Consider the following 16902-nt stretch of genomic DNA (forward strand, 5'->3'; position numbering starts at 1 on the left):
TAACATGAAACCCAACAAGAGCTGTGTCATTGTGGTGGGCTTACTGGCCATCATCACATGTGTCAGGGACAGCAGGAGACATGTCTGCAAGCAAGATGACAAAAGCACTGATCTGCTCGTGTAGCGCGTCCTGAAAAAAAGAGCTAAACTGGGCTTTCCTGATATCTCCCTGGTTCTCATGTGTGCTCAGGGCTTGGGCAGATGCTCAGATTTTGATGCAATGATTTACAATTTTACCATCATTATGCATTCATCTACTTTTCTGCAAGGATTAGCAAAAACTGTGTCCCAGTCCCAGCACGCTGTGAAGCAGAGTTGTTTGCTCAGGTATCTGTGAAATTCTTCCCCTGTGCAGCATCTTAACTGTACAACACAGTTGTCCAAAGGCTAGGCAAGTATTTTACAGTAGTCAAACTCTGATGTGATAGAAAACTATTCCATACTCTGCAGATCAGCGTTTTTCACAGTTTGCTTTACTGCTTGAAAGAGCATTTTATTACTCCTGAGTTCTCAATAAAACTTCTTTGGTCCTATAACAATCAAGAGTATCATATTATTGGACGTGCTGTTCACTGTAACTGTAATCACTTGTCTTCTATATGGAGGCATTTTTCATTTTTAGGACAGTCTTACAACATGCAACTGGTTAAAAAAGATTTTGCTTCCTATTTATTGTGTCCTTCAAAGGCTTTCCTGGACAACAGAGGGAGATTTGCTTGCCAGAAGTGTGTCTTTCATTAACTGAGTATCTCTGAGCTGTACCTTCAGCACCAAGCCATGAATTATAACCTGAATTTACAGTGCTACAAACTGAACAAAAAAAGGTTAACAAAAATGCCTGCGGGGAGGTAGCAAATGCTGAGGATAAGATTTAGTTATTGCTGTTCATGGTATTCTGCTGCATTGTAACCCAATTTAAAATTAGAGGAAATGTAAAGAATTAAGCAGGATGGAACACTAGGTCATATTAATAGACCATATTAAGACAGTTACAGCAGGGAAATTACATAAACTAACAATGTGTTAGTCATCCATAGGCATTTGCAACAGAAAAATTGAGTTGCTATGGAAGATGCTGATGATGTTTAAAGACGAGGGAAGTGAGAGTCTGACAGTGTGGGCGTATCTCTGTTAGAGTTATTGGTGGTCAAAAGACACATTGTGGCTGAGGCAGGCCTGATCCAGCAGCTCAGTCATTTACAAACCATCCTTCTCCTACCAGTGCTACTACGGCCTATATGGCACAACATGTTTCTTGGACAGATAAGGTTACAGAATTCAGATTTAGAGAGCTGAAATAATATCAGGAGAAAAGTAACATTGGCAGGAAAAGAAAAACTCAAAAGACTTCTCTGTATTGATGCTGAAGACTGCAACAGTGGTGCTGATCATTAACAAACCAATGCAAAGGAAGGGAAATTTCAGCAAGTCTCTTTTCCATCTCTCTGTTTTCTTAATTATTCTTCCATTCAGTAGGATGCTTTTGATTCATTCCCCTGAGTAGGACTAATCATCAGGACAATTAAAGCATGAGGCTTCTTCCCAAAAATATGATACTGGATAGCATTTGTTCCTTTAATTGCAGGATTCGAACATGCCAGGTTTTCTCATCTAAATATCAGGAGCATTCCTTGTTTTTTTCTTTTTACCAAAGACCCTCACACTTGTATTTTCAGTGGGAACACAAGCCATTTTGATTTAATAGCCCATGCCAAAAGTAATTAGGCCCTTTTCTCTGCTCTAAGGATCAGCCATATGGAGCTAGCATCCGTCTGATCCTGCCAAAGGTGCTCATCCTTGGATACCACAGCAAGTTTCACTAAAAACCCAAGTCACTGAATGAGAACTGTCAGTATTAGTAGTTCAGTTTCTTCTCCTCAAGTACAAGCAATGCCATCCCTCAGGTGCTCCCCAGCACAACAGAACAGCAGAGGAACTGCCTGAGGTGTAGCAGAGCAAGAGACCTGCTCTGGGGAGGAGAGAGAGGAGACGCTGGGAACAACGAGTCAACACTGCTGTCAATCAGGAAGTCATTTCGGCACCCCAAGAACACATTTAATTCCTAGACCCTCTGATTCTTGCAATTACAGATGGATGTTCCTTCCTGTGACTTCAGCTATCCTGGCAGCACCATGGTATTTTATTCAACATGAAGTTAGAAGTCACCCTTGAAGCTGAGAGCAAGTAGTGCAGCCAGAGGCTAGCTCAGAATTTTTTTCCTGCCACAAAGATTTATGTCAGTATCTGTTCCTTACCATTATAGCCAAGCACTTCAGAAATACGAACGAAAGCAACACTGTTGTTTTTCCTCTTCTAAATGATAGTAACTGACTTGTCCAGAAGAACAGAGGGAATCTGTAGTGCAGAGAAATGCAATGGCAGATGTTGAGTCCCCCGTTAGCTGGCTCTTTGAGTTGGGACACACTGCTGCTCAGGGGGTTTTCTTCTTTTCCCACACACTTCATGTCTTGAACACTAACATTCTATTTCAAATATTTGGCGGGCAGTTTTTGTCATAACTTATATGCTTAAGTTCTCCAGGGTGTTTAAGCACTTGAGTTTCCAGATATGCACTTAGAAAAAAAATAATCTGACTCTTTAATTACTTTTTCCTTATGACTGAAGCCAAAGTACCATTCTCCTTGAAAGTTCAAGAGAAAAGACCAAACAAATTTCAAGGGCCAGCTTGCACCTGGTGAAATGTTCTTGCAGAGGCTGTAGCTTCAAAGCATAGTAACAACTTCTCTTTTCTTATTTCTACGCAGGTATTCACATCAACATCATCCCCCCAAGTCCTCCATAATTCTTTGCATTTCAGAGTGAATGAAAGAAAAGGACAACAGCAACAACAGAACAACGGCAGGAAACAAATATCACTAGACTTTTCATTTGTGGACAAGGCAAAAGAAGACAATCTGGTCTTTATAGAGACAGTCCTAAAGGGTCTGTGGAGAGACATTTTTGTCGCTCAAATGTCATGGCAAAAGACGTGAACAAATAATAAACACCTTGACAAATTGGAAATGCTAAAAGAAAATCAGATGTCACATCTCAGAAAATAAGTGCTCTGAACACTTTAGAGAGTCTATCTCTTTTCTTGAGACCATAGCTGGATGAATTACAGAGTATCTCAAGTTTAAAGGGCCATAAGGATTATTGAGTTCAGCTCCCTGTTTCTTGCGGGACTACCTGAAATTAATCACACGACTAAGGGCATCATCCAGACTCTCCTTGAACTCTGGTGCTGTGATCATTTCCCTGGGGAGCCTGTTCCAGTGATCAACCACCCTCTCAATGAAGAAACTTTTTCTAATGTTCCATCTGAACTTTCCTGACAGTCCTTTGTGTCATTCCTTTTCCTTGTGTCCTATCACTAGTTACTAGACAGAGGAGACCAGCACCTCCCCCTTTAATGCTCCCCTTGAGGAAGTTGCAGACTGTGATGGGGTCTCCCCTCAGCCTTCTCTTCTCCCAGCTGAACAAACCAAGTGACTTGAGCTGCTCCTCGTATATTTTGCCCTTGAAATCTTTCACCATCTGGATCTCTCTCCTCTGGACACACTCTAATGGTCTGATGTCCTTCTTATGTTGCAGTGCCCCAAACTGCACACAGCATTCAAGGTGAGGTCGCCCCAGGTCAGAGCAGAGAGGGACAATCCCCTCCCTCGACTGGCTGATGCCTGATGCCCCCAGGACAGGGTTGACCCTCCTGGCTGCCAGGGCACTGCTGACTCAACTTGCCATCAACACAAACAGATCTTTCTGTGGGGCTGCTCTGCAACCTCTCACACTCCAGTTTGTACGTACCACCAAGATTACTTTGTTTAAGGCAGAGAATCCAGCACTTGCTCTCATTAAATTTCACATGGTTGGTGATTGACAACTCTCTAGTCTGTCCAGATCTCTTGTGTACAGCTACTCTAGCCTTGAGGGAGTCTACAGCTTCTCTCAATGTTGTATCATTGACAAACTTCACAAACTTCGATTCCTGTACTCAGATCATTATAAAAGTGACTCCTGGGGAATACTGCTGGTCAGCAGCCTGATGTAACGTAATAAAACTGACCCAATCCCATCAGTAAATTGTTCATTCAACATACTGTGGACTTGTCTAGCTGTGTGTCAAGCATTTCAACCAGAAGGAGGTTGTGAGAAGCAGTATCAAAAGCTTTGCTAAAAAATTCTCAAGTCCCGGATCTACTGGCTTCCCTTGGTCAAGTAGATGGGTGGCCTTGTCATAAAAGGAAATTAAGTTAGTTAGCAGGACTTCCCTGGTGTGAACTCATGCTGGCTTTAACCAATGACTGCATTGTTTCTAAAGTGTTTTTCAAGTAGTCCTAAAATAACTTTACCCATAGTTTTACCAGGCACTTAAGTGAGACTGACAGGCCTGTTACCACGAGGGTCTCCCTTCTTTTCCATCTTGAAACTGGGACAATGTTTGCCAGCTTCCAGTTGACTGGGACCTCTTCAGATTCCCAAGGCAGTTGAAAAAAATGGAAGGAGGTCCTGCAATGACATTGTCCAGCCCTTCCAGAACCCTAGGATGAATTCCATTGGGTCCCATAGATTTACGAGCATGAGCAGCAAGTCTTGAACACATTCAGGGTCAGCTGGGAGGTTATCATCAGCACAGTCATCCAACACAGGACTCCAGGGGTCCCAGAGCCCACAATTAGTGTTGAAGACAAAGGTAAAGAAGGTTATTAAAAGTTTCTGCTTTGCCTATGTCCCTATCTGTGAGGTGACCAATTTCATTGAGCAACAGACCACTGTTATCTCTGATCTTCCTTTTGTTGTTAAAATGTTCAAAAAAGCCCTTTTGTTTGTCATTTACAGTGCTGGCCAGCTTGAGTTCTAATGGAGTTTTGTCCACATGCATTTTCTCCCTATAGTGGTGAAGATCTACACAGATAGTCTCCAGGTCTTGTCCCAGAGATCTCAGGATGAATAATTATTGTGGGAGAGTGTGTAAAAAGTCTCACTTTTAAATCCTCAAGTGATATCTTCCTCTAACAGAATGATTATATCATCTTTAGCCTGTTGTAGAGATGGTAGACTGAGGTACCTTTTGTTTCCAGTCCTTCAGTTGGGTTTGCAGCTCTTCTCTAAAATCTCTCCTATTGTCTCCTACTGTCTAATTTTTTAATGTTCACACACACAAAAAAAGAGATATGTGCAAGATGAAACTTTGTAATATTTATAGATAAGGAGCCTCAAATACCAGCAGATTCAAAAGTATGTCCTTGTAGTTCCTGCACTGGAGAAGGCTCTAGTGTTTTGTTGGCATTCGTGACCTGTGATTTCTTTCCACAGATGCTGTTTCCACATTACTCCAAATCCTGCTTTCCTGTCATAAGGTATCATTCTTGACTCAAAAGCTATGACTTGAATCTGACTATATAAAACCACACATTGCTTAGTTGCATCCAACTCAACAAGATTTCAAGGCCATGCTGTACCAATAATCCCTTCTTATCCTTAATAGCCTGAAACGTTTTTATGGTTTCTTCCAGATGACTATTTCAGAACACAAAACCAATAAACAGCTATTGCCAGAATCTACAAAGTCCAGCATCCTACTCCATGTTGATGTCTAAAACAGTTTGATTTCAAACCTTCTGTTTTGCAGCATGCAGGTAGTAAAGATTGTGTGGGTGCAAAAGTAAAACTAATACAGTTCTGCCCTCAAACCAAACCAGATGCTGATCATCTCTAGCACAATCTCTGTGTACAAATTGCCTGAATGCAGTCTGGTCTTTTTTCCCTGAATCTGAAACTGAACTGTGAAAGACTTTTAAGAAGTACTCGGAATAATGTACCCGGTATGTGCAACTGTGGCTTAAGATGACACAGATGATGCAAAGGTCCGTGATTCAAATTTCATTACAACAATGACAGATAAATGCTCCCCACCCCAAATTTGCCCACCAACGTGATCTTACTCTGAAAACTGAATGAAATTTCAATGACAAGTAGACACACACAACTCTGTCACTAAAACAACTTAAAAAAAACAGAGTCTTTGCCTGGGTGGATGAAGACAAACAGACTGTCCACTTTTGGGGACAATGAAGACTTCAGCTTATTAAAACAAAAGGTCTATCTGACCTACACTTTAGGAAAGAAATGCAAAATATTACACTAAAGTAAGCACTACCCTCAAAAAAAAAAAAAAAAGAAGATATTTTATTCTTCTTGAGAAAAATACCAGAACTATAGATTTATAAGAGAACAACAACTTGGCACAAAATAGGAGAAAGGAAACTAGAAAATGTATCAGGAAAATAGATCTAAAATCAACTTGAAAATTGCAACTTTAAAGAAACAAGCAAACACAAAATTTGCAATACTGACCTTGAGCTACAGATAAACTGTCCTGTATATAAAGAGAAATAGAGGTAACCAAACATCTGCCTCTATTGCATAGTAGCAATTCTAGTTATCAATAAATATTTTTCTGCATAAATAAAACTTTATATCTGTTTCCCCTAATTCTATACCTGTAAGTCAATGTTTCAGTAAATATATCGTATTAATAAAACTTGTAACATCTGCCTATGCTTTGCCTGTGCTAAATAACACAGGGAAGCTAAAGCATTTTCTATGCAATCATCTGTTCAACCATAGTTCTCTGTATGTTACATGAATTGTTGTCATTATCTGCTAGCCAGCCAGGTTACTAAACATTACATAGCATTCTGAAAAATAAATTGCCACTTTGTAATAAATATTAGAAATAAAAAGTTGTTTTAAGCTTCAGTGCTTTGCTAGTAAAAAAAATCTCAATGAAACTGAAAAGAAACGTGCCTCAAAATATGGGAACACAATCTTTTCATTTAAAGTCATGTGAGAAAAAGAGAAGTGAAAGGTAGTGAAGATGCATCATCATCTTAAAGTTCATCTGCCACTAAGTCACCATGGCAGATTAATTTGTTGAGAGAAATTGTAAACAGAGAAAACTTAAATTAAGAGTCACGAAAGGTAGTCACAACTGGAGCACAGTCAGGAGAGCCTTCTTAGTGTCCAAAGTAATGCCTAAAATTTAGATATGTTAATTTCAAAGGGATTTATTAAATCAATACCACAATACAGCAGTAAATAGTTATTCTGTATTATTAATACAAATACTGAATTTCTTGAGAGATGCAGAAATCGTGAAGGCCTCCGAACAACAGAGGGAGTTGTAAAGAAAATTGTCTTTTTATCAGTATATTTTTTCTTTTATAAATGTCTACTAAGTAACTATCTCATAATGTCAGTTTAAGAAACACTCGCAACTCTGAGGCATGAAATAAGCTTCTTCTGAACTCCTAGTAACAGTAAGATTAAAAAATGACATCAGATTTTTTTTTATCTGAGGGGTCTCCCGGAACCCAGAGTTAGGAAAGAATGTAAAGTTAAGATAGTATTAGGCCACAAGTATAACTTTCCATATATATTTAAATCTCAAAGTCAGTGAATCTAATCAGAAGCATTAGTGTTCAAAATCACTACAGCAAATCACCAGCAGGAGTAAAAGTATTGATTCTGACTGCACCTGCGAAGAGATTATTCATCATTCCATGTCTGGACAACATTTTCAGAGGCAAGTAGAAAATTAGCCTTCTAGAACAGGAATTATATATGAAAGAGGTCAGAATTGAAAATTAAAAGCATGGCCAGTTACAGTTAAAAACCTGAAGAAGGTTTAAATTTGATTTGTATTTGTAAATGGACTATTCCTATTCCATTGGCTCCCTTGCAATTTGCAATACTTCTTTGCATCTTCTGATGATGTCTCTGAATACAAACCTAACTGAATGTTTCTCTTGACCTTCATAACTTGTCAATAAAGTAAGACATTTTCACCAACAGAGCAGAACATCCCGTCCTGCCAAAAGAAAATCCCAAGTAAATTAAAGGATTGAAAATGTGGCTCCAAGCCAGAGACAAAACCCTTATTTAGCACAATTGGACAAGAACTCACTCCAGCTGTACTCAAGTCACTGAACAGCATCTATCAAGGCACTGCATGCTTTTTCTATGCATCAGGAAGAAAGAAGTGTTGGGATACCCCTTTTAGTTTTATGTTGTTTCTGGTGTTATGGAAGGTGTATCCACAATCACTGAAGGGAGGGGAGATTTTGGTTGTGTGCCCTACAAGGTTCTCCATGACACAGCAGGTTTTGCTGAAGAAGAGAAAATGCCACAAGTCTAGTACCAGCTACTCACCAGAAATCTACGTGAACCATACAGCATGTTACTGCAATAAATTATCTGAAAGTCAAGATGCTCATAATAACTTTAAGGTGTCCAGACAGACCTGCAGAGCACTCCTGATTTTCATTCTTTTAGCAAAAACCAAGTAGATTTTCAGGACACCTGTGAATCACTCATCCTATTTCTCCTACAACTTCTTAACAAGAAACTGGGCAAACTAAAAAGACTCAAATGTCCATATCCACTCATCAGTTTTCAGGTTCCCAGCAAAAGTGTTAGAAAAAGATAATTGGAAAAGCCACCTAAAAGCTTTTATGTTGTGCTTTTAGGATGTATCTTTGTTCTCACACGCTGGTACTTTTGCTAAGATTTATGCCTACTTAAATTCACCCCCAGCATCTTTTGAAATCTGTATTTAACAGCTTGATACCAGTGCCTCAATCTTCAGCAAAAGATCCAATCACCTCTTGGAAGGGTATTACTTTTCTTATCTAATGGCAGTTTTGAAAAAAAATATTCATCACCTCAGAGTTTACACCTTCAACCTTGTCAAAAATCTTCTCTGTATCCGGAAAATACCCCCTAAACAAACTTTATTGTGCTTTATTTTGTTTTTAATTCAAACTATATAATAAAATGAATCCAAAAAAGGCTCAGTCATCAGCTACAGTAATTTCATCATGTACTCATTTTCACTGAAATTTCAGCTCACTGTTAAAGGGAAGATATCACATCTCTAGTAAAAAAACCTGCATTTCATTGATATTCCATCTTATCTTGATTATTCTATTAAAGCACTACTACCCCTTAGAAGGATGTATATTGAAATGTGCACAAAGTGGAGCAAAACATCTGATTTAAAAGTGAGTGTGCATACCTACTGAAGCTTTCAGCTATGCAATTTACCAGATGTCAAGGGAGAAATATTATTTCAGAATATTCACTGAAATATCCCAAGCCACTTTCCAGTGCAATTTAGGCTGGACTACAACAATAGCTTCAGGGGCTGTTCTTGTGTCAGTGAAAGTCAATGCAAATTTTGCTGCTGACTTCAGTACAGAAACACACTCTAATGTAAATCAGCATTTTGGATACTTCCAAAAATGTATCAGAGAACTGATTTAGCCCTAAATGTTTAGGATCCACTTGTTCGTGGTGCTTGAGGATTCTGACACCACACAACCGACGTGCCTAGTAGAAAACATGAGTTAAAACCTCCCCTACCACACATAGGGCTCAGCAAAACATTTAGGTAAGAAAGTAAAGAAAGGGCAGGAGTTGTCTCTGATTAAGTTTAAACATGCGTGACTTGCAGGGAACCACTGACAAAAAACAGCTGTCACAAATAAACAAATGAACAGTGCTCATAAACTTCTGCTCTTGGGCAGTGATGCACAGAGACCAGATCGTGCCAAAGGTCCCCCAGGGCCCTGCCTCGCTGCCTGCTGGAGCAGCTGTGGCAAAGTTTTTGTTATCAGCACTGCAGCTCAAACAACAGGCACTGCAGTGTTGATCTCCACCATCTGTAGGAAAACATTTGTTGAAAGCCACCAATGATATGATACCACTATTACTCTGCCATCAACAGCAGAAATAAAACTCATCAGCACATTGTAAAACAATTCCCATTCAACATCGCAACCCTCCACTACACAGCTTGCTCTCCCCCAACCCAAAAACACTGGCAAAGGGTGGCAGCAATGTAGAAAGAGGCCCAAAGAGGCCAGCAGGAACTGCAGATGCTTCACTTTCCTACGCAAAATGGAAGAAGTCACCCACCTTTAGGATGAAAGAGGCAACACATGCCAGTAAGACACTCTGCTGGAACCACAAGGTTTATTTTGTGTGAATCGTTTGTTCCTAGAATATGCAGTGCTAGATTCTCAAGCACGAACACTTGAGAGCAGCTGGTCATAAAACTCTGCACTTCAAAACAATTCGCAGAAAAAGATCACCGTAAACGTAAATGCTGTTTTTAAAAAGCAATACTGAACAATTCAAACTGCCAGCTGATTCCGTGAAAATGTGCTTGATGGGAGACGATGTTCACTGATGGAAGGAATCAACTTATATTTGCTGTCTGCGGTTGATATGTTTCCCACAGTTGTAGGAGGACAGTGGAATTAACTGTTCTCCATCAGCCTTGCACAGTGAATTAACAAACATGAAAGCTGAGAAGAAAGAAGAATGCAGTCACCATGCACAGCCTGTGCTCACGAAAAAGACCGAATGTTTTGGACAGCTGTACCAAAACCTAACTGAGTTCCTATTCACCTGTTATGAATCTGATTCCCTCCCTCTGCTCAGCCCCCAAATACTCTTTCACACAAAGGCAGTACAAATGTGTACATAGAGATATCAGCTAAAAAATGACAACTGTTCTTGTCAGAAACTAGGTGGGTTATGAATTAATTTTGAATGTTGCTGTAAAAGACTTGATAGCATGATGAAAAGAAGATGTAGTACTATGCAGAGATTAGGGCTTTTTAAATGTTCTGTTTTAGAAAATCAGTATTAAGAAAATATTTTCACAATGCTACAGAAAATACATGGACTAATTACACTGCAGATTTCATGTTTTTATGGCATCAGGAATTTATGTCTTTGTCAGAGGTTGGCATTTTCTAATGCTCCTTACACATCCCTGAAGTGACTGCTTCTGCCCTCCAAGTGAGAAAATGCATTTGGAACACCAAAGTACCACAGCATCCCCCAAATGCAATACTTCCCAAATTCCCTCTGACTCACCTGCTGATCTCCTGCACGGACATGCATGACGTGGGTCTGACAGATTGTACCGTTCCAACTTTCCCTTTTATTTCCCCAGAGCATTGCATATATTTTTCAAGACAGAACGTGAAAGTTTTTCTGAGTCATAAATTGCTACTGAGAGGCTTCAGCTTGGATGCTGGTTTTGGAGCAATTTGTGGTGTCAGTTGCTACCTTTTCTCAACACCTACAGAACCATCACGTACAGAGTTATCTATAAAGCAGTCAGGTTTTCTGTCTGTCCTCCAGAACAAACTGATATATTTAGTCAACTGTCTCATTTCAAATCCAGGACTTTATTAAGTCAGAATAGACTTAACAGTAGTTGAACATGTATAGTTTTAGTTAAAACTCAGTGATGACACACATCATACAAGTGTGCTTAAAATGTTCATTAGTGAGCTCACACTTAAAGCCCTAGATTGAGCACAGAGCTTCAGGGAAGATGCTGGAGACTGTTTGTCCATACAGAAACAGATTTGTCTTCCACAGTGTGATGTATCTATTGGCAAACAGATATGCCAGTTCACTGAAGTATTTTAAGAATGAAAGTGCTGGTGTGCATGACTCACATTTTATTAAGGTAATGACCATAATGCATTCTATTTAGATATGCATCTCATTGCTGAAGACGATCTTGGCATGAGAGCAGCAATATAACTATGACATTCCAGAGCATTACACAATCTTTTGTCCTATTTGTGGACAAAAGAAATGCTTGCAATCTAATAAATTATTACAATTGCTACCAGAATCCAATCAAAACACATTACTAATAAGCAAAAGAGCACAATCCTAATGCAAATTATAGATACACACATGCCTACATAAATAAATCAGGGAAATGATTTACAGGTTGTCTGAAAAGAATTATTCATTCCATGATTCTTGATTTCCTTTTCCCCTTCAAAGATTTAAATCATCCCATTTCACATTTAGATGCAGTTTGAATTGCATCTTGCAAAGCAGATATTCTGATGCAATTAACCACCAATATTATTTTGGAAGAAAACTGTCCATACTCACAATTGTTGCTCCTGCTGCTGACAATGCACACGGAAGTACCTGGGCAGTGTGACTGGCACATGAGAAAAACAGAGGCAAGTTCTGCTCACCTTCCTTGCACAAGTCATCCCAGCCAAAACACTGATGATAGATGAGTGGGTGTGCATGAGAAAGGGAAGGTCATGCAACCTTGCTATTTCTAGCATGCAAAGTGAAGGAGTAGTTAGTTAAGGTGTGCGTGTCAGGTGGGGGAAAGATGCAGTCTCCTGTCAGTGCAAGGTCCCTGTCATGTCATAGACACTACGAGTACCAGAGGAAATATCAAAAATCCTACCTGCTTCAAGGGCACAGGATTGGGCCCCAGACAAGGAGGGAAGGTGAGTGGTCACTTTTAAGGAAACCTTTAGCACCTCAAAAATTTGACCATTAGGGTAAGTTTCTGCCTTACAACAAGAATGATTGACAGGCAGACCGGAAAGGCTCAAAAATCCAACCTGCAAAAGCCAGGTAGAAACACAACCCTCTAACTTGTCAGAGCTGGTGACAGGCAGCTAAATCCCTGCAAACAAATGACAAAAAAAAGGAGAAAACCCCCAAAATTCAAGCAGGTGTTGAGGCAGCAACACAGATGGAATCTCAAAATGATCACTCAGGCAGAGAGTTTCATCAGGATCAATTGTCCAGACCTGCAGCAGTGCACTTATCCCAACAAGAAGTACTATCCAAGAAACACAAAGAAATAATTTAAGAGATTCGAAACTGGAGTTGATTGCTTTCAGATTACAAAACCAGAGCTCTCTTGCAAACTGCAAAATAACTCAATATTTTGAAAAGGTATCGGTCACGTCTCCACACTGCATATACCTGCTTTACGTAGACAGTTTTCATATCAATATATATACTGAACACACACAAATACACAAAATCTGTTTCTGCTTATATCATGCTCTAAACATAGAATTTATACAGTTTTAAACATATATATATGAGAATTAAAGAGAAATTCCTTCATCCTATACAGCTTCAATTCAACAAAGCATGCACATGAACCCTAAATAGGTATTTCCAGATAGTGTAACATCTTTTATTTTAAAGAGACACATTAATCAATCTTAGCTAGCCTCAAATTGATGTTTATAGATAAAACCATTTAAAATGAACTATTGATGGATTTTTATTTTCAGTAGTACTGGGAAAATCTATAAAGCATAAGTACAAAGGAGAGTCAAGTATTTAAAGGTTTCGGGTTTGGGCATTCCCCTGAATTTCAGTGCAGTTTTAAACCTGACAGTGAAATCATGTCACTGTTCCTGGAGTGAGCTGAAAACATGTTTAGAGGTTAGAATAAGCTTATGTATTCCTTCCCTATCTATTTGATTAGAAACATCTCTAAGCCAGGGAGAAATAGGACTGCCAACCAAACCATAATGATTTAGCACACAAATCCAGGGGCTGGATTGCTACAGAGGAGGCCTGAAACATCCCCCAGAAATGCCTGTGTGCACATTACTGAATAAAGACAAAAATAGACTCCTTGGTGCAGGCAAACAGCAAGCCAACTATTTTTAACTCGGGTCTTCAAATGCATTTTTAAGTTGCTTGCATTTAAAAGCAAACTTAACCATCTACAGGCAGTTTGACTTGATGAGTAGGTATGAAAAATACTTTTCAAATCTTCTGCATTTCACATACTTATTATATAAAAATAAAATTTACTTGTTCATTAGATCAAATGGATTTTTAGGCACCCTGGTCAGTGATTTAAACAAACTTTTCTTGGTAAAAACATATTTTTGCAGAACAAATTTGTGTCTACATAAATACAAATAAGATTTAACTGGCCTCATGATGTTGCTTTGTGACAGTCTTGAGAAATGACAAGAGAGTTAAAATGCCTGCCTATGATCAACACGCACAACACACACCCCCTGGCTTTCCAGCTGGTCACATCTTCCACTGTGTAAGGAAACAGTCACCTCTATCACCCATAAATGCAAAGCTGGCTCATTCAAATACAGGGATACTTGAGTTCTGCCTTTTGTAACTGCCACTTGAAGGCAGCAAAACACATTGCAAGAGGTGATGGGTACTTGCAATAAGAGCATCTGGGCTGCACAGCAAGCTTGACCGAACAAATGTACAGCAATTCCTTATATCAGAACCTACCTGTGCCAGCTGTGGGCCAGTGCTCTCCTGCCCCTCCTGCAGCTGCAGCATGGGAAGCATTTGACAGCCCTGCAGAAGTTATGAGGTGACACAGGGGTGCAGCAAGAGCAACAAGTAGCTTTAGGCTGAGTGCCCCACTTTGTCTTCTGCACAAAGGTGAGGAAAGCCAGCTGAATGCCTCTGCTGAGGTTCTGTCTCCCAATTAATCTGCTTCTATGGGTTTCTACTTAGATGTCATATATTTCTTGTCATTAGTCAGATAAGCAGTCCAGCATGGAAGCCCCTAGAATTATTTGCATGATTAATCAAGTCAACAGAACACCTACAAACCTGACTTCAGAAATTATGTCTCTGCCTTCAAAACACTGGAGACTATTTATGCCCACAGTGAGGTCTGCTTAAAGCCAGCTGAAGCACTTACACAAGGAAACACACAAGGAAAAGTTATAAATGTGAGGCAGACCATGACTTTCTTGAATTGCCCTTTTTTCTCTCCCACAGACTAAAGAGAAGCAATCAACACCACAGTGGGCACAGGACCAACATTTTCTTCCAAGTAAGCTCAAGCAAAATGACCTATTCTCATCTCAGAAACAAATTTAGAAAACAGTCTAGTATCATTGATCAAAAAAGCAGAGTCCAAAGTCAGCAAGCGTGAGATAGGACTTACAAGCTGGGACACACCAACAAATGAAATATAGATCCCACTGAACTACAAAGGAGTTTGGGTAGATACTGAAGGGACCTGTGACCCAAGATTTTCATGGACTCCCATTTAGACAGGCCTAAATGTCTGTCCCAGCTTTCAGCCTGTAGACAGAACCTTGCCTTCAGAAATACACTTTGTCAGCTCCCATGCAGCTGTAGAATAGTCCTTAGCCAAGGCTAGCCTGCCTGATTATACAATAGCCCTATGATCACACAGTTTAACTCCTCTCGAGCCTTTGTCTGTAACACCTGTGATAAACAGGAAAACTGTTTACCCTGTAAACATGCAAACTCCTTTCAACTTCAGAAAAAAACATTCTTCCAAGTGCCATAGATTTACAGCAAAATGCTTGCAGAGTTCCGTTCCCACTAAGACCTGTGGATAGCTGAATTCAAAGCATGGCTTCCTAACACCTACACACACACACATACATACAGAGCAGCTCTGAGAAATTATGTTTTTTAAAGATCCAAAAATGAACACAGTACCAAAAATGCAACATTGCAGTTCATTTTCTATGCAAATGAAGAACATTTGTTACAAAAACTACGGCAGGATAACGAAGGAGAAGATTGTTTAGCTGCTGCAGGAAAGAGAAGCTGAACATGGGCTGCAAGAAGGACAGACCTGAAGTGTATAGTTACCACTTCTTTTACATTCAGAGAAGTTTTCACTAAAAGAAATGTATTTACCCACCAGACTAAGGACATATTGTTCCACAGCAATCAGTCTTACTCTAGATGTGACTCTAGACCAAGAAAATATAAGAATAAAGCAGCCAAGCTTCACCTAACTTCAAATTCATTTAGGCTAAGGCACAGCAAAAACTGGGTCTATATTTTCATTTGCAAAACTGCAGAGTGTCACAGAGCTACTTTATCTTGTCTGCTGCAAGCAGATGTTGAGCAGATACTGTCTGGAAATGCAAATTGAAAACCCCACCGGTTCTGGATGGCTACCCCGAGCTGTGTTCGTGTCACCCGATTACTCGTGGTCTCATCTGCCGGCTGCTTTCTGCGATGACCGGATCACAAACCCTGCGGGAGGACCGAGCAAGGCTCGGCCGGATATTTTCACACCAAGCCTAGCGACCACCCCTTCTCCGCCGAGGCAGCATCGGCAGTACACCCCAAGGCTGGAAAGCCAGGGAAGGAAACCCTCCTTCCCTGGCGCGTCTCTCCGCGCCCACCGGCCGCGGACCGGCCGCGCCCAGCACCGCGCTCAGCACCGCGCCCAGCACCGCGCTCAGCACCGCGCCCAGCACCGCGCTCGGCACCGCGCTCAGCACCGCGCTCGGCACCGCGCCCAGCACCGCGCTCAGCACCGCGCCCAGCACCGCGCTCGGCACCGCGCTCAGCACCGCGGACAGCGCCCCGAGCGCACCGGGAGCTCCCGGGGCGTCCGGCCGGGACCCGCCGCCCTGCGGCCCTGCGGACGAGCTGCCCGCCGGGAGCGCGCACACACAGGCGGACACACGGACACACGGACACACGGACACGCACACACACCGCGGCGCCTCCGTCACTCACCACATCCTCCGCAGGGCGCCCCGACGCCGCCGCCGCCGCCGCCCGCCGCCCCCGGCGCCGCGGAAGCCCCTCTCAGCGCGGCGGCGGTGGCGCCGGGCGGCCGCGGCTCCATGCGGAGGGCAGCGGCGGCGGCTCTCCTGGCCCCGGCCGCCCCGCGGAAGGCGCCGCCGCCGCGCAGCTCCAGGGCGGGAGGGCGGGGAGCCGCGGCCGCATGGTGCTGCCCGCCGCCCCGCCCGCCGCCCGCCCCCTGCGCGCCGGGACGGCCCCCGCCGCCGCCCGCACCGCGGGTCCGCTAGCGCGGTGAGCGGGGGCTTCGCACCTTCATCGGCCGTTCTTCGCCTTGTCCTCCCGCCTTCTCCGCGGTCTGCTGTCTGCCAGGCGTGCCGCGTGTTCCTCTCGTGAATCGAAGTTCCTTTCGTGAATCGTATTGCTCGTGGGTGATCTGCAATAACCGGGGGTAGTCTACATGCTTCCCGACGAGTTCCTCACTGGGAAAAACCTCCACGCTGTGCCCGGTTTGGG

General features: G+C 41.9%; 1 protein-coding gene across 2 annotated transcripts in view; it reads right to left on the reverse strand.

Moving 5' to 3' along the window:
- The window catches only part of NRG1 (neuregulin 1), a 452970-nt gene extending 436302 nt beyond the window's left edge, over positions 1-16668 (reverse strand). For both annotated transcript variants that reach the window (XM_064642123.1, XM_064642117.1), the window contains exon 1: positions 16381-16668. In XM_064642123.1, coding sequence (XP_064498193.1) covers positions 16381-16492 — 112 coding nt within the window. In that variant the 5' untranslated portion in view covers positions 16493-16668. The remainder of the gene's footprint in view (positions 1-16380) is intronic.
- Between the last annotated feature and the right edge of the window lie 234 nt (positions 16669-16902).

Source organism: Pseudopipra pipra, chromosome Z, assembly GCF_036250125.1.
Source record: "Pseudopipra pipra isolate bDixPip1 chromosome Z, bDixPip1.hap1, whole genome shotgun sequence".
Taxonomy (NCBI): domain Eukaryota; kingdom Metazoa; phylum Chordata; class Aves; order Passeriformes; family Pipridae; genus Pseudopipra; species Pseudopipra pipra.